The sequence below is a fragment of the Emys orbicularis genome, chromosome 13 (genome assembly GCF_028017835.1).
Source record: "Emys orbicularis isolate rEmyOrb1 chromosome 13, rEmyOrb1.hap1, whole genome shotgun sequence".
Classification (NCBI taxonomy): domain Eukaryota; kingdom Metazoa; phylum Chordata; order Testudines; family Emydidae; genus Emys; species Emys orbicularis.
Genome location: NC_088695.1, coordinates 44,010,154 through 44,036,127, shown reverse-complemented (window position 1 = coordinate 44,036,127; position 25,974 = coordinate 44,010,154). Strand labels below are relative to the sequence as shown.

Genomic DNA, 25,974 nt, shown 5'->3' with positions numbered 1-25,974 from the left:
ATTAGCTACTTTTGCTTTCAGATCTCATTCTCTAGAGTACACTTTGGACTACAGAGGTTCCATTAACAAACTGACAAGTTACCATATGCCAGTAAAATTTACTTTAACACAATATTTTTGCATTCCTACAATTAAAAAGCACATAGAAACTGCAAAAGTGTAGCAGCATATCATAAATGTTGTAGTAATTATCATTTTTTTGTGATGAGTACTATACCTGACCACTGAGAAAAGATGCTGCACAATGGAACACAGTTTGAAGAGCAAAATTATTTAATATTTATATAGCAGTGTAAGACAGCCACAAACAGCTTATAATCTACTATTATTATTTATCTGTATTACCACAGCATCTAAAGTCATGGACCAGATGTGCTAGATGCTGTACAAAGACCAAAAGGGCTTACAATCTAAGCATAAGACAAGAGACAACAAATGCAGACAGACAGATAGGGAAGTACAAGGTACAATGAGAGGCATGAAAGGCAGTAGTCTCAGCACACCAACTGCTGACCTATTGTCGTTTTTTGAAGGCAAAGAAGAGTTTTAAAGAAGGATTTAGAGGATAATGAGTTAAAATGAAAGCAGCAACTGAGAACATGCCACCAATTTATATAATTGTAACATTTTCCATATAATTCTTCGTTCTATTCTTTGTACATCCCAACACAGTTTGTTGTTTTAGTTTTTTTGACTGCTGCTTGTACATTCAGAAGAGGTCTTCACTGAATTGTCCATAGTGATGCCTAGGTCTTTTTTCCTGAGGTGACACAGTTAACTTAGAACCCAACAAATTGTATGGGTAATTCACATCATCCTCTCTGATATATATTGCTTTGCATTTGTCAACACAAACAAAAGAATGAAAATGACGGAACAGAAAGTGTAGAGAAGGGAGGATGAACATTATAATAAAGGGAGATAATGTGATAATTATGTTGCATATGAAGTTTGACATTACTATTTTCATTTACTTGGGGCTTTTTTTAATTTCAGGACACGATAGGAATAAAGAGACACAGCAGACAGCACTGTAAAAAAAGCTCAGCTTTGGAAAGGTGAGTGAAAGTAAAACTAGAGGATGGCTTTGAAGGAGGAAAAGGTGCATGGTACACCAGAAGAGGATAGTTACTCCAAGTGCAGGGGACAACATAACAAATTTATGAAGAGTCATTTGAACTGAGACATAAAAATCTTGTATACAAAAGCCATGCCTATTTGCATGCAGTAGAGATAATGAGAATAATTGGAATATGTAATGAAACTTTTTCCAGCTGATGGATAATATGGAGCTCCTGTTTTAAAGCTGGGAACCCAGACTAATCAGGTTTTATGCAAGAAATAATCATTTCTTCCCCATTGGATGTATTGGGTAGATAAAAGAACTACCCACATGATATACTTTGCCTACTACACTCTTTGCACTCCCTAATTCTCAAATGGAATTTTATATTCCATTTTAATAATTTAACTACACATATAATTTTTTTAAAAGACAAATATTGTATAAAATATTATTATAAAATGACAATTATGGTCCAATAAAAACTGGCCAATTTACATCTTCAAGTTCACATGATATAAACAGTAAGTCCATTATTCTGTAAATAACTCCAGCTCAGGATCAAGGTGATGTACTAGTCATGTGATGTACTAGTTTCTATGGCAACTACTTTCCTTTTTCTACATATTGTGGATACAGTACAAAGTACAGTGAATTCTTTAGTACGCCAGTTTAACATTTTTAATGAGCAAGTTGTAATTTACACATTTTGCTGCTTTTCAAAATTTTCTCTAGTAAAGTATAGTAATTATTTAAATTAATTTTGAGCACCCAGACAGAAGCAGGAAAAACCACTGTTCCTGCCCTGAACATATCACAGTCTAAATTCAGACATGATGTAACAGGTAATGGTCATAAATAGACCAAAAATGGGGAAGGGGAAAGGGAACAACAAGCTGACAATCATAACACTACACAGTCACTTATTAAGGCGCACACACATTCTAATGGTTCCATCAAATAAGGGGGGGGAGAGGATTGTTTGTAGCCTGTTGAACAGATTTTGGGAGGGCATCTAATAAATAGGGGGCAGCCTAGAAGAAGGTACAGAGACAAGAATGATAGAAAAGCAACTGATGTGACAAAACTGGTTTCATTTGAGGCGTAAAGAGGAGCAGCACATAGGAGACTAAGGCCCTGATCCTGCAATGAACTCCCCGTGGGCAGATCCCTGATCCTGAGCTAAGGCCCACTGGCCCCAATGGGGCTCCATGTAGCTGCAGCTCCCACACAGAGCTCATTGAAGGATTGGGGCCTAAATTTGAACTCTACCTCTGTTCAACAGTAGAGGCTTATTGTTAGATCTTTTGTCTGTGTCAATAAGCTCCATCCAAACTTCAGCCCTCGGCCTAGAGATATACACATCAGGAGAAAACTTGTGTATGTCCTGGAACAAACACTGGTGAAGTATCTAAATTAGCATTAACAATCCTGTTAGCCAAAAGGTGGTAAATGACAATCAATTAACACGTGGTACCATGTAGCCAAAAACTTCAGTTTTAGACAAGGCCTAAACGACAGCTATTGGTTGCTGAGCCCTTTTTAAAATCTGGCCCTGAGCCTCCATGCAACAGCCAAGGTAATTGGAACAAACATATATATGAATTCAGACTGAGACCGCCACCTGCCTAATTGTCTGCAGGACAAGGCTGTACAGCACAGAACAAATCTTCTCATATCTAAGATGTTTTCTGATTGATAGAGGAGCACAGAGAATCTAGAAAAAGAGTCAGTTATCTGCTCAAAACAGTTTTATAGCAGTGATTCTCGCTCTTTTTCATAGAGTCATAGAGTTTAAGGTGAGAATGGACCACCAGATCATCCAGTCGGAGTTCCTGCATGCCACGGGGCACCAATACCGGCACACCAAACCCCAAAGTGGAAATGAGACCAAAGTAAATGAGACCCACAAGAGACTAAGCTACTATGTGCCACAGACAGAGAGCAAGACAGACCAACGAGCACCATTGATCAAAGCCCCTGCAATGCAGGGAAATGATTAAATGGGATATACCCATTTGTAGTCCACATTTTAATGTAGGGATTGTCTTGTGAACCAGATGTCCTCTAAGACATAACTGTGTGAACCACCTCCCATCAAATGGACAATGGAAAAAAATCCCTGTGCAAACTACAGTAATTATTTACAGTACAAAGAAATAGATGGGGAAATATTTGATTATTTTTGACTTCTTTTAATGAAATTTTGTAGGAGAAAGGAAACAGAAGGAACAGTCAGCACCTATCTGCAGACTACCAGCAAGTGCTCCACATACCAAAGTCTGAGAACCCCTGGTTTACAGCATGAGACTCTCTCACATCTTTTCTTCTTCATTTGAAGTATACATCTGGTTCTTATACTTAAGGGATTACTACTATAGCACCGGAGAGTTATCAGTCTATTCATATATATGTTCATATAGTTTTGTTTTTTAACAACAACAAAAAGGCTACAAAACAGAATTTTTTTACCTTTTCTCTAGCTGATAAAAGGCCGTCATCATATAATAATGTTATTTCAGGAAGGCTGCGTACATTGGAAGAGACAATATTTTGGGGGGAGGGGTGTCCTTTATTTAAGTTGTTATTATTTATACAGCACCCTAAACTTAAGCAGCATTTTATTAGACATAAAATAATCACGTTGTCAGGCTCAAACAACATACAGTCTAACTCGGAAAAAAATAAATGCAGAGCAACAGTTTCAGTGTGGGAGAGAGTTGAAAGATCATTTGTTCGGAGTCCAATGTAGGAAGAATTTAGGGGAGAAGTGGCTTTAAAGGAAAGAAACAGAGAGAGAGCTCAGAAGACAAAAGGCTGCCCTATACGTAGAGGGGCACCACAGAAGGCCTTGTAAATCTGCAAATGGCAAAATGGGACAAAGGGAGGAGTAAGGACAGGCATTGGGAAAAGTGCAGAAAGCAACAGAGGGAGTGGGAAGACGTAGAAACCGAGATTTAGGCAGAAGTGAAATACCTTAGTCATTCTTCCTACCCACCCTAGCCCATTTCTGCTTTTATGATGTCTTTCATATATGCTGTGTTTAGACTTGCACACCTACAGAACTAATCTGTTATTCTTTTTTCCTGGCAACTGATGGGCTGGAGACTAACAAACCTCTAAATTATGGCTACATTTATTTTATTGCAACCCAATGTTTTGAATAATTTTAATATACTATTTTATTGTATTTAAGTTAATATTACAGTGACAAATGGTGATGAATTGTGCTTCAGTGTTTAAATTATTCTTGACCCAGTTACAAATGGAAGAAAATGGTGGACCTGCACATTATCACCTGGCAACCGAAAGTGGAAAAAGACTTCAGTTTCCTCAGCTCCCTTTTTCACAACATGACAGTAAAGCAAAGCATTCAGTTTGAAGTTAAGTGGGGGTGTTCCTTTTCTCCCTACCCAAAAGGTCAAACAGCCAAGGAACAAGCATTAAAAGTATATAACTTTATACAGCAGCTGGAACTCTGCAATGTTAGAGATGGTAAGGGTATATGTCATAAGCTGGGGAAAGGGTGACAATTTGATCAAAGAAGATTGTGCAGTTGGTATATCTATGGTAGCTTGGTTAGGACTAGATATTAAGATTCCTAACCTCATTATCCAATCTGGCCTACTGAGGCAGAAGATAGCGTGGAATATTTCCTTTTTTAGAAACAACTTGTTTCTATGAAATATGATTTATTATTTTCTACTATCAGAAGAGTTTTGTTTCTGAAAATCTCATTTTCTACCAAGAATTAATACAATGTGTTGTGGAAGAAAATATACACTGAATATTTTTTTTAAATGAACAATAAACCACATTTTGGAAAATTTACTTACGGTATCTGTAAGGAAATTCTGAACAATATCCAGAATCAAAGATAAAATTGAAATGCTAAACTAAAAACACAATTTTAATTAAATATATGTATTATAATGTTTTCCCTTAAAAATATAGAACTTTGGATTTAAAATTATATATACTTTTTAAATCTAAAGTTCTATATTTTTAAGGGAAAGCATTATTTTAACAACAACAACAACAACAACAACATTTTTTGCAGCTCACAGAAAATACAGGATTTAAAGAAAAAGATTATAAGAACACAGTATGGTACACAAGCCTTCAGGCTCTTTTGACTTTTATTGACCCATATGTCATTTTACTCCTCCTCAAACATTACAACCTTAGGTGAAAAAAGCAAAGACACCCTTTTGAAAAGATATTATTTGAGTACTAAAATGGAATGTATATGCCACATAAAAATGAAAGTAACTGACCAACAATATAAAACATGCTATCCCTTTAAATCAATATGCTTTACCTAATACCATGCTGAATTTATAATACAAGAACCAAAAGTTGTAATTTTCTTCTTAATTAGAAGCTACAGACCCACCTAAAATCTTAACTAATTTGGGAGACAACACTTTTTATTGACCAGTAAAGTGTTAATATAGGTTCACATCTAAAATTGTCTCTCTATTTTGTACAGTATCTTTCACCATAGCTGAAGATCTGACTGAACTTGGACACCTTGGAAATGCAATAAAAATAGAACAAATCTTTTCAGTAATTTTGCAGAATACATTATTTTCCAGAGATCCATCAAACTGTCAGTCATTGGTAATGTGGTAAAAGCATCTATTTTAAAAATATGCCGCTTTACATAAGGAAAACTGGTACTTTTACACAACCCAGCAATCATGGAACAGCTAGATTCTCCAGACCAAAAGATTAAAGAGATTACCAATTTTTGGATATTCTGATTATTATTAAAACTATATGAAATATCTAGCAGTTGCACTTTTCGTTTAGCTAAACAAAATGGCCTCTTCTGCTGTGTTGAAGCAGGTTCATAGTAACGTAGAGAAACTAAAGACATTACAATCTACAAATATGATTCCATTTTACGATTTTATGAAAAAGTCATATCCATATAATTTACTTATCCCTGTAGCATCTTAGTTTAGAATTGTTTCATAAAGATGCTGTACATCAGTCCCATAATAGTCCAAAACCATGTATTTTGGGAGCAAAAACGCAGTGCTGGAAAAATACAATAAATGGCAGTATTCAAAATTCCACTGAAGACACTGGGAAGTAATTTTAAATACATATTATCCCCACTGCAAAGTCAAATGTAAATTTTAAATACCTATATATTTTATAGATGAAGGCATTAACATTTATCAAATTAACATTTGATTTATTCACCAAACTAAATACATGTATCTTTAAAAGTGGTAACAATGATCAGACAGATGATTTTTCTCCTTTTGTTAGAAACAGCTGCCCTAGTCAAGGCAAACGTATTTTCTCTCTTTATTAATACTGCCAGGACAGCAGCGCTCATATTGTAGAGATATTCAAAAGAAAAAGACTTTTAAAAGACTAATTTTTTTGCCATTACTATTTCAACTCTCCATCGTTTAACATATCACTTGTGATAGCATCAGCATTTCATTTTAAATAACACGCTCTCCCAAACTCCATGATGCCAACCTTTGCCACGAGTGAGCCACAATCTAACTAAATAGGTAGGACAAACATATAGGACATCTCAAGATTCTTTCGGAATTTACTATTCAAGGGTTACATTCCCATCGTATCTACACACAACAGCGTAATGGTAATGAATTACTGTAGGTACGTTACACAATCCTGCATATTTATAAAACTGATTTTTATACTTAGTGATATGAACACATCCTGTATTCACAGTAAGTACTGAACTTCTTGGTATTCAGACAAATGCCACTGCTTGACAATACAGTGTTAGGGGTCCAACTGAGAGAATGATACGACTTCAAAGGGATACTCGCAAAGTAACTATATAGTTAAGTGCCAAAAGACTGGTTCCTTTAATTACTTAAGTTTTTCATTCATCATCAAAATAAGTGGAAAAAAGGATAATGTTTAATTCTGCTGCCGTCTTCTGAATTTCCTGTTACTGAGCATGCCCACAGAGTCCCTCCCTGTTTTACATGGAAAACAATAATGGTACAAATGGAATAAATCAATATTGTTTCTGTAAGATATTTCCCCCCATAGACTGTTGTTTATTATGTATATTTATATTTACTCAGTAGTTGATTCTATGGATAATTAATCTTTCAAATATAAAAAAAGAAATTAAGAATTAAATCCTTAATTTCATTTAGTTACAATATATAGTATAGGTAAGAAAGAAATATAAGCAATCCTAACAAAAGTTAAAATGAAAAGGACTTATTGCCAGGATCTTACATCATGTGGGGAAGAAGCTGATGCGCGGAGACCATATGATGGTTATACCTTCCATACAAAAACGCCCATTTTGATATAAAATAATCAATTAATGATAAGTAATTCTAATGCAGATCAGTAAAGTAAAAATTATTGTCCCTTTGTTCATTTAAATAAATGTTCTACTCTGAAATCATCCTGTATTTTTAAATGTATTCACTGCAGGCCTTTTATAACATATACTCTTAGAAAAATACACCATTCACACACTCACCCATAAACACACCCTCCCAAAATAAACAGAAAAACTCCCACATACATCCAATAAGATTTTTTGAACTGAAACTAATAAAGATCATTTTTCATGCTGACAGTGCACATTTCATCCATAAGTTTGAAGAGTCAAATGCTACCACAGCTGGGGGTTATTCTGCCAAATGGCTTCCAACAGTGACCATAGAGATGGAGGATGGGAGGGGTGCGTATGTGTGTGTAGGAAAATAGCAAACCTGATGGGAAGCAAACCAAAACCCAAATCATCTTATCACTGATTATCTGACATATGCAATCAAACACACAATGAATACATGGAATACAAAATTATTGAGAAATAAAGTCAGATCTTGAAAACAAGCAATTTGTGGGTTACCTGCAGAGATTTAAACAAAAAAGCATATGAATGAATTAGATATATTTCATAGGGATTTATCCAGGGAGGAGGAAAGGAGGGGCGAGTGTGGGGGTTGGAGGGGAATAGATACCTTTTTTCTTAAACAAATCCATCATGAAAGAAAATGAGACAAGATTATAAATAAGAGGCCGAGTTATAGCGCACCATGGGATTTTTAATCTGGCTACCTGTGGTTTTTGCAGTTAAAGCTTTATTCAGCAGTGGGGGGGAGGGGGGGTGGAAAAAAGAAAAAAAATCACATTTATATGTCAGTTTCGCAAATGATCAAACAGCGTGCATTATCAACAATGCTGGAAAACGGGAAACGCTTATTATTATATATATATTTTCAATAAGCATACGGCTTTTCAAATGTTATTGATCATTACCTGTGCATCTCGTTTCCTGCATTCTTGCGTTTTATTCTCGTGCTCCGTCATGGCAGCGCGGAGCTGTTTTTCCAGTTTTCCAATTTCCCGTTCGTGATCTCGGACCAGGCAATCCTTCTCTGTGTTGTGCTGCTGGAATAGGTGCGTCTTCTCCTGTTCATGCTCCAGCTTCAGCTCTACTATCTGATTGGACAATGAGGAGTACAGTTCATCAATAGAACATCCTTGTCGTCATGACAACTCGTCTACAGCTTAATTTTCCCCCCTAATTTCATCAAGTTGGCAATTTTATTTTTACGTCATTATTACCTCACCTTTTTAAAACGACATTTGGCTTGAAAGAATTCCTCCAAATAATTTTAACATTCAAGACAACTAAGCAAATCCGGTGCATCCTTAACCAATTTGTTGGTACAAATGAGGGAACGTTTTAAAAAAAAAAAAAATCATTGTCGCATTCTGTGTATGTTCCCGAAGTATCCTGCTGTTGCTAATCAGCAATGGTAAGGATTATAAATGGTTAAATCAGTCTGCTCTCCTCTTCATTTAAGTATACACACACACACAAAAAGCAGCAATTAAATCTTTTAAAGATTTCTTTATGATTTCCAGAATCAAAGCTCTTACTTCAATAATCATCTGGGTTATTGTATATACAGTTGTCTTTTTAAAACAATGATAAAAAAGCAAAGCTCTATTATCTCGTTGTCAGCTACGGTATACCAACATAAACAGATGTATGTGTTCCAGAAGGGGACCTGCTGTGCTGCAAGCTTGCACCATGATTTCATAAAGAGCATTCTATTCTCAGGATCCTTTCCCAGTCCACACCACACTGGATACTGTGACCTTGGCCAGTCTTAGCCTCTCCCTGCTAGACTGAATGGCAGCCCGAGACCAAGGGCCTGGTTGCCGCAGCTTTGATACTAATCCTCCCAGACTGTGCACAATGGCACCCTACCTGGCCTGCAAACTATAGCCAGCTAGGCTGCCTTTGAAGCAGGTGATGAATAGGGGACTGCAGGAAGCCAGCTTCCCTAGTGAACTCCAGGCCACACAGCTGCTAAGAACAGTCACTTGGATTTTTCTTCAGTTTTGGTGGATTTCAGGGAGAGAAAAAAACGCCGTTATCAAGAATATGTTGGGTTATTTTCAGCGTGAGAATCCTTCTTCAAAAAAGCTAACAGTAGGAGTCTGCTCAAAATCGATCTTGTTTGTGTAAGGAAAGCGCCCAGGCACCTGATCTTAAAGCTATAGCATTCAATTCTGGAAACATGCATTCTGCATCAACGTTAGCTGTTTCGTGATTTTTGTTTTGTTTTATTTTTGTTCCATTTCAAAACCATTCTTGCAAATTGCTGATCAGTGTATTATGAATTTAAAATTAAAATCTGTTTTCAACTCTGGAGCTCTCTGATATATCCTGGGGTGCGTTTCATTATCAGAAAAGGCACAAGCAAAAGAGAGATTTTAATATTTTAAATGTGTCTGCATCTTTTAGTAAAAATAAAGAGCTCATTAACCCATGGGTGCAATCCCAGAAGGAGTTTAAAAAAACATTAAGCATATATTATGTGTACTTGACTTGGAATCATTATACAAAGTGCTTTAAGTCAGCCTTGTCTCAAAAGTTTGTGTACATGCTATTTTCTTTTCAAACTCTGTGACTATCTGTGCCCTTAGTCTCTTTAAATGATACAGTTGTTCTTACTTCCTAAAATTTATCACTATCCAGTGTTTGTCTAAATTTTAGAAAAATGAAGTTATTTTACATTTTAAAAGTTATGCAAATATATAACTGACACCTGATGAGAAATTACACTTGCAAGAGAGACCTTTATATGTCTATTCACATATCTGTTTTCCTTTATTACTTTCTAGATTTCTCAGACAGTCAATTAATTTAGCTTTTTTAGTTTTGTTTTTTCCACTTCTCCCAGCAAGCCACAGGAATAGATGGCCACATCCCCATTTGTGATTGTACTAAAATGGTAACTATAATGAAGTCAGTTTTTCCCCCCAAAACCACACATTTCTTGATTTACTATATTTATATTATGCCTGTAAGATCCTTTAAACATTTTTTTAGAAAGGATTGTCCCTCGTATGTACAGTAGGGGTGTCTTGGAGCAATAATACAGTTTTAGATATAGAAACAATGTGGGTGTGAGGAGAGTCACATTTTATAAAAAGCAATTTTGTTGCCAAAAACTTCCAAGAGCAAACAACTCCCTGTAATTCTGATTTTTATTTATTTTTTAAAAAAGCTTAAAACTGTAGGAAGTTCTCAGATCTACCTAATACCCTTTAATAAATAATAATAATTATTGCATACTTGCAAGGAAATATAAGTTTCATTAGCAACTAAATGTACTTCCTTGTACTTTGTTTTGATTATGACTTATAATATGAAGTGAATAATTGAACAGCTATTTTACTGCACAAGTGGATACTCCTTGATCGCCCTGTTCTTCTAAACATATTAAGACTTTGGTTACACTACCAGTGCTACTCCATCCCTCCTCCCCTCTTATCTCTCTTTTTTTAATTTTGAAGTTTTTATTCATAAAAATGGAGATTTAATCTATACCAGCAAGAACAAGAACAAGAACACCATGCTGTTTTTCAGCAATAACCCAACTCCCTCACAAGATAAACTGCTTGAAAACTGTATTAATGCTTCATAAACCAGCATGGGGTTCCTATCACTATGTAGTTTAACTCAGTAGAAGGAGATCTTTATTTCTTCTTTCTAATATTGGGTCCTTTCCTTCGAGGCACTGAGCACATCCTATGAAGGGTACAGCACAGTCAAGTCCTTCAGAAGTTCTACGGGTGTTGAGGGGTCTCTGCACCTCAAAGGAAGTGTTCCACATTTCAGGGTATTGAACCCTGACTGCAATATAATGTCAGGTCAAAGCATGAACAACAATTAACTGGTAATTTCAACAGACTCTTCTTATTTTTACAAAATATTCCGACAATTGAGTAGAGGATACGGAGCTGATGGTGCCATGCACTGCAGATAAACAAGCAACAGAAAATGACACAAAAACTATAGAAGTGGACATCATCTGAAGAAAGACTATAATATGAGAAAAATCAGAGGCTAAGGGAAACATGTCAGATCACAAATTTCTAGAGGAGATGGACTATAGGAATTGAGGGAACAGAGGTAAGTGCCCTGTCACAGCATTCATATTTAATTACATTACATACAATATTGCACAGATGCTTCCCTATTTTCCCCCAAAATTATCATCACACTACATTACTTGCTAGTAACTGGAGTTCTCTGAATAAATGGTCTCTACACGCCTGAATTCTTACTCTGTGACACCCAGTTTTCGTTTAATAACTCCCATTTGTCGGCATGTTAAACACCGGACGTGTGAAATCCTGGCCCCACTGTAGTCAGTGGCAAAACTCAAAATGACTACAACAGAGTCAGGATTTCACCCTATACTTTTTAATCTTTGTTCACTGGTTGAAATTTAACAATAGTTCCCTATCCCAACTTGCCAGAGAAGGGGAAGGGAGAAAAAAGGAAGCAATTCTTAAGTACCAACCTATTACTAAAGATTAATCTAATAATTGTGACAAGTCATCCATTAATCACCGAAATAAAAATTTATTGTTAACCCTAAAACATAGTATGTGACCATCTTAGGCAACAATTCAGGGCACTGACAAACATTGCTACTTAACAGAGGTGATCGAATACAGTGGATGAGAACTGTACTCATTACACTTGGGGATATTGTGAAACAGTCTCTTAAGAGGAGAGTTTGCCTAATAAAGGTAGTTTCTTGGCCTTTGTCTACACTAGGAACATTTTGGAAAAAACTCCCACAACTGCTAGCACTCACTCAAGTGAACTGGTCTCAGAAAGCTTAGAAGCTCTAGGGTAGACAGCCTGCTGGCTGCAGAGAATGTTTCAGCATTATGTACACTGGAAAGCAGAAGTCACAGAACTCCTACTGCCACTACCAATGATGGATGTTTAAAAAAAATATCCCTAGTGTAAAGAAGATCTTCCATAGGTTTTGCTTTGACGACTCATAAACTGTACTTAGGCTTTTCCCAGAAAAGTTAAGCTCATGAATAAGTGGGAACTGTAAAATGATTTTCAAAACCACAATGGGAGGGAATTGGAGTAAGTTACGTGTCTAAGTGCCTTTTCAAAAACCTATTGCTGTCACAATAAAGATTTCATATTGAAGTATGAAAATTCACTTAAATCAACAGTTCACAACTGAGGAAATAATAAAAATACTGTATATCATGATCTGTCTATATATAAAATAGGATTTTTCTAACTATTGTAAATATATTAACTTTATTTATGAAAATATTGTGAGCTTGTCTCTCCCTAAAATAAAAGTTAATGGTATTTGGCACATCCGTAGAGTTTTCCATGAGGTTCTCAAGGGGCAACACAAACATAGAAGAATTCAGCTTTACAACTGCTACCTGAGGTAAGTATAATTACCCCCAAATTACTGAATATGGAAAAAGAGGCACAAGGGTCATACAGGTAGTCTGTGACAGAGCCAGACTCAGACATCAGTCCTGGTAGTGAAACCCCATACATCTGAAACACAGGCCATTAATTTAGATACCTAAATAGGGATTTTCTTAAAATCTTTTTTTTTTTAAATATATATGTGCTTCACTACACACATAGAATCATAGATTATTAGGGTTGGAAAGGACCTCAGGAGGTCATCTAGTTCAACCCGCTGCTCAAAGCAGGACCAATCCCCAACTAAACCCCCAAATCCCTAAATGGCCCCCTCAAGGATTGAACTCACAACCCTGGATTTAGCAGGCCAATGCTCAAACCACTGAGCTATCCCTCCCCTATCACATGAAGTGTGATATCTCAAAAGCTGTACACCCTTGTGTATGCTGTTTGTGTACACACACTCATTTATATAAAATATTCACATAAACATGTACAGTCTGAGTGGGTACATACATGATGGTTTGGTGTGTTATAAAGATTTTATCAGTAGGCGTTTCACATGATTGCATTTCGTAGGGCTGGGGAATCCAACAGCGAGTTATACAGGTCATCCTAAACTAGTGACAACGAAGTCTTTATATCAAACTACATCATTGTGTAGTGTGCATGTAGCACATAGAAGCTCTGTAGTCAATCTTACGAAAGTTTTAGAGACTTTTAAAATATTTTATTGGGGGTTTCTTTTTAATTCCTTAATTTGTAAATCAAGTTCCTTACTTACAATCACTCCAATTGTACAGGGCTCCGAAGGGACTCATAAAAAGATTTAACAAAAGTATAACATTTCTGTTCTATAGCAAAAAATATATGTTATTTAAACTCTAATATTTTCTGCCTTGTAGACTTAGAAACTGTGTTTCGCTAGAAAGCTAGAAATTTCGTCTTTCTAATGATACAAAGCTCCCATTTTTAATCCAACAAAATGCCAGATATTGGACTTTAAACCCGTCACTGGTGGAGGACTGAATAATGCCCATCATGGACTCTCACTCAGTATAACTTTTTTTGGTTGGGATAGGTGTATATGTGTGTGGAGGGGAGAATTCTTCATTTGCAGGGGGAAATAGTTACATTTTTGTAGCAGATTAGTTTAAAGATAAACATACAGTCTTTTAAAACTGCTCAAAGGTTAGGAATCAGCGTTGGCAATTTCCAGGAAAAAATAATATCAGACAGGGCACTGGTAAATACTGGGTTAAACCCAGTATAAATCAGAAAACTGGGAAAAAATAAAATTATTATCAGAAGATCCTAATGAAAATTACTGAGAAATATTTAGCAATTCAATAATAGTTTTGCAGAATATCTAATATTTAAATAATATTGAAAACTGAAATGAGTTCTGACACGAATAACTTCCTTGACAAAATACCAAACCACAAGATATATAGACATTCCACTGTTCAGTATTATATTACATATATTAGAATTACCCCTATTGCAGTTTCACTTTTTGCAACCCCAAATTAATCTCCAAATCTACTGCCTTATGTAACCACAATTTGAACTAAACTAAACCTAAATATAATGTGGTGTACATTAATTAAACAATTTTTAACATAGAAAATGCCTCAAACTGGGATTAACCATGATTTTACCTAGTAAAAGCCACCTCTGATAAATACCATGCCAACCTGGTTTGGAATGTTAGGAATAAGGAGGGGAGATGAACTTAGTGGGCAGAGGGCAAATGAGGCAGTAAAAAAAATGCATGATTATAGAAGCATATGATAAATAAATATCAGTTGGTTCTGGAATATATTACACAGCAGCCCCGCCATGACCACATATATACATCATGTATAAAACAAACATACAGTTGTTACATGTTTTACCTGACATTTTACTGCAGTGTCCAGCTGTCTAATCAACATTACCCAGTTTTCCTGTATTTTCCCCTATGAAGTACAGGAAATAATCATGCTTCCACTGCTAGGTAGAGGTATTCTCTAAAAAATATTAGCTGTTCTGTATAGGTGCACTTCAGATGAACTGAACTGCACTACACCATCACGTACAGTCCGAGTGGGTATGTACATGAGCTGTCATGAAGGCCATCAGTTGCCCAACGTACAGAACAGAACCATTTGCCCCTCATTTCACATTTAGGCTGCTGAAGCCACCTTGTTAAATGGTATACCTAAAGAGATGCAATGTTGTTGCAGCCATGTTGGTCCCAGGATATTAGAGACACAAGATGAGTGAGGTAATCTCTTTTACTGGACCAACTTCTGATGGTGAAAGAGACAAGCATTCGAGTTACACAGAGCTCTTCTTCCAGACCTGCTCCAATGCCTGTCTCTTTCATCAACAGAAGTTAGTCCAATAAAAGATATTACCTCATTCATCTTGTCTCTCTAACAGCTAAAGAGACACATTTTTATTCACAAAGACCCTACAGAAATCAGTTATAGGTTTTTTAATATACTTTTCTGCCTGCCTGCCTTGATGTCCTCCTGTGGTGAGTGAATTTTCAGAACTGCTTTCATTCCCCAATGTATTGGTCAGGACATGGGTATTGAAGCTGTCTCTCCCTGTGTTACATGACATCAATATAATGCTGTGTTGAGAGTTCAAAGAGGCCACATACACCCTCTGTCTCAAACCCAGTTTGCTGCTGCCCCTTGACAGTCAATGCAGCCATGCGGTCTGTGAACAGAAATCCTAGTTGTTTCCTTTGACACACTGTACACTAACTTATTGAAACTCTCTGTACTTAGAATGTTGCTGTACCAAACTTACGATGCACATTTGCACTATCTTTGTTTAGAGGCTGAGCTGGGGATCTTGCAAGAGCACTGAGAGAATTGGACTGGCTTTACTATGTTACAGTCTAAGTTATTAATATTCATACAAAGATTGATTGAATTCAAGGAGGTGCCCTCCACTTGCTCCTTAGCATGATGTTAACTTAATGTCTATTAGCTCTATCTGTGAAGTTGAGCTATATTATGAGGCCAAGTGTAAAGCTGATATTTATTCTTGAAGAAACTATTCCTGAATATAGTCTGGACAGCTGTCATTCATGTGTTAGTTAGGATGGCTTAAAGGGAAAGTTTGTGTTTCCTGGATGAATTTATTAACTGCAAAGTTATGCAGCTTATTGCTGATAAAAAAAAATGAAAGTCTTTGTTAACTCTTTCATTGAGTCCTTGTAAGGCACTGAACTACGCTTTAATGCTCGTATTCTGTAGATAAGGAGGAAGGAACAAAGCTGATTACACAGTGACAACATCCCAGATAACCAAGCCAACACAGCCAAATACAACCCCAAAGACCACCACCATATAACAGGAAAAATATTATGCATGTACTAGTAACCATTGGATTGCAAATTACTATAAATAAATGGAGTATTCTGCATATAATGTACAGTTCACACAAGGACTGAAATGTTAGTGGGCTTGTAGGATAGCATATTTCAAAGAGGCCTTTGCCAATGTTTTCCCCACTCACCACTGGATAGAAGAGACCATTCAAAAATGAGGGAGAAGAAACAAAGAGCAGAATGTAGTTCAGAAGGGGGTGCAAAATCTATGCTGTAGAAAATCATAAGGCCTAATTTTGAACTCATCTAAAAAACAGCTGGCATGTCTTTTGTGCCCAGACTTTAAACTTTTTCCCTGCAGCCTTGCTCTAAATTATAGTACTATAACAGACGGCAAATCCTGAGGGTGTTTAAATATAGGCCTGCTTAACCATTGCAAAGCCACAGGAGTAATGTCTGTGTGTCCAAGAGGCCTTCACCAAGGTTTTCCTCATTTGTTACACCATAGGTAAACACCTGAAGGAACTGGGAATTACTGTATTACATAATAATGGATTCCAATTAAATATACACAACTCATGTAAAGCACATGTCAATCAATGTTACTGCATAAAGTATAATTTAGTCCATAAAACAGCTCAGTCCAAATACTGGAACAACATAAATAGGCGTGGTCAGACCTGTTCACAATGATGGCCTAGTGGAAAAATGGTGTTGCCAGTCTTAGCACTGGATCAATGCCTCCTCTGCTAAGACATAGTCTACTGGTCTCAGTTTGCAAAGCATTAAGCTTGCATGTTTCCCAACTACTTAATAAAGAATATCCATTTATAATAGAAAGGGTTCGTTGTGCTTTATGTTTAGCATTGTATGTTAATGAGCTCAGTAATCTGGATTTTATCTACATTTCATTAAAGCAGCCAATGGGCACATACAATTCAGTTGGTCCCAGTGGGCACATACAGTCCAAGCCAACTCCCCATTCTGCCTCTGTGGCATGCATGATAGTCCTCCCCTTGCAACAGAGCTATCAAAGAGATGACATTTCCAGGGGAAGCTTGTGGCAATAGAGTATGTGTGGGGAGGAGGTGCTGTTCATAAATTTAATAGCCTTAATCTACATACAATTTTGAATTAAATTACAAATTGCTCTGAATTCTCTTTTTATTTTTCAGATTTTCTTGAGCATATTCCTCTTCCTGCACAAGCTGCCAGAGGAACAGCAAGTAACGTAAACTAATGCTTTCCTCTCTCTCTCCACCTCTGTTTACTCTTCTTCACACTTATTCCTCTACAATAAAAGTTCTTCAAAAGTGTTCATGTCTGTTTTTTAATTTTATAACACAAATTTTAATTTGTGTTCTGAATATGCGAGCACATAGTACTGCATTTTTTGCAGCAAAATTATCATCATTTCTCTCTGCCTGTAAAATAGGTGCTATTGTTCCCAGGAAACCAACCGTAAAGAGCTTAAATGAAAATCACTGTATAAGAGCTAGGTATAATATATTATTATTATTAATAGAGAGAGAAGGGAAAAACTATAACTAGAAAGTATAAAACACTTTCAGGATTTAACTAAAATAGCATTTCTATACATAAAAAGTATTATTATAGCTAATTCAGCCCCTTCCAGGTTTATAGTGAAGTCCCAGATAGATAAATTAGTGGGCAGTTGATGCAGTCATAGGCATATGATACATTTATTTACCATTTGCTTTCCCACCACATTATTTTTACATGCACATTTACACACCCACATAATAGATGATAAATTATGTATATTACAAACAAAAAATACATTAAAAGAACATTATTAAGGTTGCAAAGTCAAGCCCTCAAAAGTTAGGAAATATCTGACTTAAGGTTGCCTGTGCAACTTTAATTAGCATCCCCCTTGGACATGTGCATGATGATACAGTCTTTAATTACATGTTCAGAGATTATTTTTCCATAGGACCGCTGCCTCATTCAATGCACAGGTGAGACCTATTCTGGGGATGAATCAGGGTTGCATAGTAAAGGAGACCTGGTCATTTGTTGCAGAAGTTGGAAGACATGCAGTGATGGAGGCATGGGATTGCAGGAAGAGAAAGGATGGTCTCATGGTTAAGAAAGTTGAATACTACCCTAGGAATTGGACTGTGTCAAGTTTTCACAGGTGGTCACTAATAGCGTGTTCCTCATTTTCCGGGTGCTCAACCTTAGACCGGGAGGGCTGACTGCCAGAAGTGCTGAGCACTCACAGCCAGGGGCGCCGGAATAGGGAGGGTCAGGGGACCATGGCCCTCCCACTTTTTGAAAGTGGACGGGCCTAGCTCGTCCACTTCTCGCAAGGCACTCACTGTCCCTGCTCCTCCTCTTCCCCCTGAGGCCCCGCCCCCGGGCAGGTTGGCAGCTGGAGCCCGGCTGGGGAGCCCAGGCAGCATGGGGTGCCATGCCGCAGACCCTCCACCTGCTCGGGGTGGGGGAGACCGAGAGCAGCCCCCGGCCCATGTCCCTGTCCTCCCCTCCCTCCCCCGGCCCCGCTGCCCTGGGTGGATGAAGTGTCTGTGGCTCCTCACAGCTGTCTGGCCGTGCAGCTCTTACCATGCCCAGGCTGTGGCTCTGAGGCCTCGTCCCCCAGCTGGAGCACGGTCAGGGTAAGAGCCGCACGGGCAGCTGTGGAGAGCCGCGGCCCCGCCACCTGCCCTGGACAGCGGGCTTAAAGGGTGGGGACACGGGCCGAGGCTGCTCTCAGTCCCCTCACCCCAGGCATGTGGAGGGTCGGCGGTTCCCGGCCCGCTCCAGCTTCTGGGTTGGCCAGGGGCCAGGCAGAATGGGTGGGGCCATGGAGGGCCCTTGGCCCCCCCCACTTTTGGGCAGGCTCCTCCCAGCTGCAACTAAAGTCATCGGGAGCTATTCTTAAATATATGAGTGCTATATAATGTGAAGTACTCTGAAAAATCTGGTCCTAGTCATCTCAAACTGGACTCCCAAAATTAGTAGAAACATTTGACTGTAATCTCTTGTGACTTCATCTTGTGACAGGCCTGTTGTGAAGCATTCAGATACTGTAGTGATGAGTACCATACAAAAGCCTATGAGGAAATTAATAATTCTATCTTCAGAGTAGGCTGTTAATAATTTGTAGTAAATAAGGGTCACATATTGAACAGTCAGGAGAAAACAAAATATTGAAAAGCTGCTCATTAAATTAGCACTGTCCATCCTGTGCACTGAATGAGGCAGGGTTCCTGTGGAAAAAAATAGTATGTGACCATGTAATCAAAGACTATCATAATGCATATGCACTGACATTTTTTTAAAACTTCTTTTTACTAACTAATTCAGCACTTCTCTGCATCCCTTTCTCTAGTTTATCTAACTTATGCAAGTTAATGTCATGCCTTTTAGTGAGAGAATGCACCTCATTTATTTAAACTCAACCTACTCCTTTGACTTTCTGCACATTTTAAAGTAAGGAATGTTCATGGGCTGGCAGAATTCTTTTACAGATGTCATTTTGAACATGCTACTTGGGTACACATACACACGCGCATGCACGCGCACACACACAATTATATAGCAAAGCTTTCATCAAGATGTCCTGTTTCTTTCCTGTTTGACTAAATGGAACAAAAAGACAATTCTAATTATTCCTTCAAAAGTTCTATAGAAGTCGGAAACCAACAACAAAAGTAGCATGAAAGGATTTCCTGAAATATGAAGAGATTCTTTAACAATCAGGTAATACTTTTTCTTGCTTTCCACTTTACTACATAAGTGTGAAACTCTTACCATTATAGAATGGTTCCAGCTCAGTTAAAAAAAAAAAAAAAAGACGAATACTGTTCAAACTAACCATGCAGAGGATGTCCATAAATGTGCAAATGACTCCATTTCACTATGGCAACAGTTCTCAAAATTTTTTTACAGTATGGTCCACATTTTAAAAGAAAGATTGTGAATGGGAGAGAAAAAGTCCATGAAACAAAACATCCAGTTGGCAACTACAATAATTAAACAATTGCTTACATTGAAAAGTAAAAGTATCTAATATAGTCACAGTTTCTAGTATTGCAATTTAACAACTGGAAAAAAGGAGTTGGGGACCAACAATGTGTGACCAACCAGATCTCCAAGGACCACCAGTAAGTGTTCCATGGACTAGCAGAGGCCCATGCACCACAGTTGTGAAACTCTGCTCTATATAAAGTCTTTGAGTGAAAGTTGCACCTGTGCACAATGCCTCTGCACCACTTAAGGCCTATTTTGAGGAATATGGGACGTAAATGGTGCAACTTGAGTTGTTTCTCTGCACAGGAGTAAGTTTCACCCTATATGCACTGCCTTTATGATGTGGCGGTTAATTAAAATATGATAGACTGAAGTGCAAAAGACTACAGTATGTGGGTCTATGTAAAATTCAGAAAACTAGCTGGAAAATACACTGGAGTGGGAAGACATAGATAAGGTAAGAAAACTTACAAGAAATTTTGATCTGGGAGAAGCAAATCCACAACATGAAATAATAATTTAGAGCCTCCACAGATCAATCTGACAAAGGGGAAAACATTTTTTTTACCTATTTTTTATTTTCATTATTATCTAAATTGAGAGAAATCTTTTGAGAGGTGTAAGATCCTGGGGTAAAACAAAAGGGGAAATTATTCTTTAAATGAAGAGACAGTGAAGCAATGTAATTAAAAACTATAATAAAGATACAAGTACGAGCTAATTTTACATTGCATCTGTTTTTTGCAAAAGTTATGAAGGTTAGGCTTGGTCCTCAGGTTTTCTGGCACGTTAGCTACATGGCCCTTGCTGTTGTAAAGTTTGGGCGTGTCTGCTTTCAAGTATCTGTGGCTCATACTGGAGATGCTTTCAGCAAAGACAATTAACTGGTAGTTAAATATGCTTTATTTCTATTTTTTTTAAAAAAAGCTTCTTTCCTGTGCTGAAGGTCCCTTGAAGCCTGACCATAGACACTGCAACCATTTCAAAGGCAGGAAAGGCTGTGGTCTTCTCTGTGGTGTCCAGTGCCTTTGAAGTACCCATGACAGCTGCTCCCAGCAGACAGGAACTGGGGGGGAGGGGGGAATTAATATACTGTACTTTCAAATCCACCCACTGTAAGTAGAACAAAGCTGAGCTAAAGTATATTTCTTTAAAAAACACCAATTTCTCTCTACTGAGAGTTCCCTCAGCAGATACTTCAAAAGAGAGTGACACTGTGAATCAGCTGAAGCTGAAACCAAGAACCATGTGTGGCTGAGACTAAACATTGCAGGTTCCTAGGATTTCTCCTAAATTCTTTACTAATTTTAAGAAATTAAAGTGAATTAAAAATTAAATAAAACATACAGGTATTATTTTTAAATGCCTACAAATTACATTCCAAATCAAAAAAAGAAAGAAAGAATCATCCCAAAATTGGAAACTTTTCTTTTGTAAGCAAAATTAAAAACTCCAGAGTATGCAAATTCTAGGAGATTCTAGCATATCCCGTATTCAGGAAAATTGGGCTTCCAGCCTCAAGCCTCAATAAGAGGCAGATCCTGTAATCCTTAAGCATTTGTGTTGTCCTTACTCACAGTACTAGTCTCTTTGAAATCAATACTCAATGGGATTACTTGTAGAAGTAAGGACAGCTACTCATTTACGATAAGGTTGCAAGACCAGGCCCTATGTGCTCAAGTTGCTAGACAGTCAAAATGTATTTTTTAATTTTTGTGTGTCAATTCCATTTCATAATAGCAATCAGACACTTGAGGCACAACATTTCAAAGCAATTATTTCATTTTTCAGATACTCAAGTTATTCAGACTTTGGCCTGTTATCTTATTATATGACCTGAGGCATGCTATAATCATGTATCTTATTGCTCAAACAAGCAGTCGACTTTAATCGATATTTGGAAATATAGCTATTAATTCCTAAACAATGACAAAAGATATATGTCCAATAAAACAAGGCAAGGGGAAGGCTGCTTTGAAAAATGGTACAGAATCTCTCCTGACTCTAAATAAAGAATAACACAGAGGCACGAAAAGTTGGCACCATTAAAAGGAAATTTTAAAGGGTCTGAAAGAACAGAGTTCTCGATACAATATAACCACATAGAAGTAGCCTTGTATTATTAGCAGAAAGGACAACACAAAAAGAACATAGTATCCAATGACAAACTATCACAATCTATGGTAGAGATCACCAATTTTTCATGTTTGCGTGGTTTTAAGGAATATTTAAGTGAAATCTGAACAGATACAACAGAGAAAGCTAGTAGGGGATAAAAATGATACATTTGAATATTCTACTGATGGTCTAGTAGCTTGATGTTTACTACACCCTTTCCTTAGGTTTCAGTGATGTTACATAAAACATAGATGTTCTTTTGATATAACAAAAGTAGCAGTGAGGCAAAACAAAATTAAACAACACAAGACCTCCTCCTAGAGGATAATATTCAACTTGGTGTTTACCCCAATACTGGTATTGCTACAGAAAGTAATTTAAAAGATTAACTAGAAAATAGTTTTAAATACCGAACTTACTTCTTGTAAGTTTTTCTTCTTTTAACTTGAGTTTTTACTTTTGTGACCCAGGTATCCAAAAGCCCTGAATATTGGAAGCATCGAGGTACAAGATAAGAAATTGCTCACTGGTTTTTCAAACTATGACATTTTTAAGAATGACTGTTTTCCTTTGAAGTATGACAGAAACAGTCAAGGATTTGTCAGTGAAACATATTTACGCCTTTGGTATTTCCAGCCGTGTACATCAAGAGAAAAAATTACCATTGGTCTCAAGTAACAATAATGTGGTAACATCAGTTTAACTTTTGGCAAACTGCAGATTAGCATACAGTACTACAGATTATGTTCTTAAAGCTATGGAAACACAATCTGTGTGAGCATTAAATGCATATTTTTCGTTAAGACGCGATATATCGATCCCCAAACGCGCTCACCGTCGACTCCGGAACTCCACCAGAGCGAGCGGCGGTAGCGCAGTCGACGAGGGAGCCGTGGCCGTCGATCCCGCGCCGTCTGGACCCCAGGTAATTCGATCCAAGATACTTCGACTTCAGCTACGCTATTCGCGTAGCTGAAGTTGCGTATCTTGGATCGATCCCCCCCCCAGTGTAGACCAGCCCTTAGAGCAACATGGTATAACACTCCCTCCCCGTTTTTATGACATACTCTCTTGGCCTATAAAAGCGAAGTAGTAAAAATAATCTTCACGCTAGTTAATAACGAAACCATTTCAACTGGGAAACACAGAGCTTTGGGATTTTGTTTTGACTTTTAGATCAAGGTTTTTAAGATCTTCAGATTGTTCTTAGAGTTGACTTAGAACTTTGTCATAAGATAAAAGTAGTAATTTAAAGTCAGCAGACCAAATGTCCTTTGCCACCCAACTGTATCAGTGGTCCTGGAAACCTCATGTTAGTTCATCTTACAAAAGGCAAAGTATGTACCTTAAACAGCTACCAAGTTGAGGTATAGGCTTCACTCTCCCAAGACGACTCTACTATAGATGGAGCACAGTAGCAATAACTATCTAATCATAACTGCAAAATTAGATAAGGCATCCAGATTATTACAGTATGTCAAACTACCACATAACACCAAAGCTTGAATTCAAACATGACCTTGGACTAAAGCAATTCAGTCTGACAATACAACACAATCTTCTTTACTTTTGTGAGAAAAATGATCTGCTACTTCTTGTGCTCCTGAAGATTTTGATTTACTTCACATAGCCTGGTTGCTGCTGTACAGAGTTTCATCTTAGTCTATATACACTAATTTACTCCATCCCTAGGCTTTGGTGCATGCAACTTTCTTGCTATCTTATTTATTTCTGTAATCTCCTTAACCATCGGATCACTAATCTACTAATGCAAGTAACCTCTGCAATGGTCTTTCCATGTGTAAGAAACAAAAACTTATTCCCATGCTCTACTAGCAATAGAGTAAACATATTAGTGCTCCCTATCCATTTACTACAGGTAGCTTTTACTTAATTGTGATGGACAGGAATCATAACTATGCTCTTATTGATGGGCTCTGTACACACAGGAGTCCAACTTTGGAATTAAAAAAAAAGTGGAACCCTGACTATTCGTGAATCATTGGTAAAATAAAAATGGGAGACTCATAGGTATTTATAGCTATAATTGTTCCAATGTGACAATATAAAGCCTTAATACCTGCATATTACTATAGTTACATTATGTGTCAGTCAAACCCTTCACAGTATACATAGTGACATCATGACTGGTAACCATGACAATTCTGTGTGGGGATGTGTCAGACTCTGATTTGAAACCATCTAGTCTCTTTAATTCAATTTACCTTCAAAGTGACATATCACAAGCATTATTGTTCCACCCACGCTCTGGACAGGACCCTCTTTCAGGACCTAGTAAAGCTATCCCATCCCTTAACTGCTCAACCCAGAGACCCTTCTAGATATAGTGAGGCAACCCAAATATCATAGAATCACAGCACTGGAAGGGACCTCGAGAGGTCATCTAGTCAAGTCCCCTGCACTCATGGCAGGACTAAGTATTATCTAGACCATCCCTGACAGGTGTTTGTCTAACCTGCTTTTAAAAATCCCCAATGATGGAGATTCCAGAATCTCCCTAGCCAATTTATTCCAGTGTTTAACCACCCTGACAGTTAGGAAGCTTTTCCTAATATCCAATCTAAACCTCCCTTGTTGCAGTTTAAGCCCATTGCTTCTTGTCCTATCCTCAGAGGTTAAGAAATACAATTTTTCTCCCTCCCCCTTGCAATAATCTTTTACGTACTTGAAAACTGTTATCATGTCCCCTCTCTGTCTTCTCTTTTCCAGACTAAACAAACCCGATTTTTTCAATTTTCCCTCATACGTCATGTTTTCTAGACCTTTACTCATTTTTGTCACTCTTCTCTGGATTCTCTCCAATTTGTCCACATCCTTCCTGAAATGTGGCACCCAGAACTGGACACAGTACTCCAGTTGAGGCCTAATCAGCGCTGAGTATAGCAGAAGAATTACTTCTCGTGTCTTGCTTACTCCTGCTAATACATCCCAGAAGGATGTTCGCTTTCTTTGCAACAGCGTTACATTGTTGACTCATATTTAGCTTGTGGTCCACTATGACCCTCAGATCCCTTTCTGGAGTACTCCTTCCTAGGTAGTCATTTCCCATTTTGTATGGGTGCAACTGATTGTTCCTTCCTATGTGGAGTATTTTGCATGTGTCCTTACTGAATATCATCCTATTTACTGCAGACCATTTCTCCAGTTTGTCCAGATCATTTTGAATTTTAATCCTATCTTCCAAAGCACTTGCAACCCCTCCCAGCTTGGTATCGTCTGCAAACTTTATAAGTGTACTCTCTATGCCATTATCTAAATTATTGATGAAGATATTGAACAGAACCGGACCCAGAACTGATCCCTGCGGGACCCCACTCGTTATGTCCTTCCAGCATGACTGTGAACCACTGATAACTACTTTCTGAGAACGGTTTTCCAACCAGTTTTGCACCCACCGTATAGTAGCTCCATCTAGGTTGCATTTCCTTAGTTTGTTTATAAGAAGGTCATGCAAGACAGTATTAAAAGCTTTACTAAAGTCATGATATACCACGTCTACCGCTTCCCGCCTATCCACAAGGTTTGTTACCCTGTCAAAGAAAGCTATCAAGTTGGTTTGACACTATTTGTTTTTGACAAATCTGTGCTGTCACTTATCACCTTATTATCTTCTAGATGTTTGCAAGTTGATTGCTAAATTATTTGCTCCATTATCTTTCTAGGTACAGAAGTTAAGCTGACTGGTCTGTAATT

The 25,974-nt window shown here is 37.5% G+C and overlaps 1 protein-coding gene across 1 annotated transcript in view; it reads right to left on the bottom strand.

The window, feature by feature from the left end:
- The window catches only part of CEP112 (centrosomal protein 112), a 303,594-nt gene that overhangs the window by 123,626 nt on the left and 153,994 nt on the right, over nucleotides 1-25,974 (bottom strand). Inside the window, exon 19 of the mRNA XM_065415534.1 lies at nucleotides 8,348-8,530. Within this exon, the coding sequence (XP_065271606.1) occupies nucleotides 8,348-8,530 (183 nt within the window). The remainder of the gene's footprint in view (nucleotides 1-8,347; nucleotides 8,531-25,974) is intronic.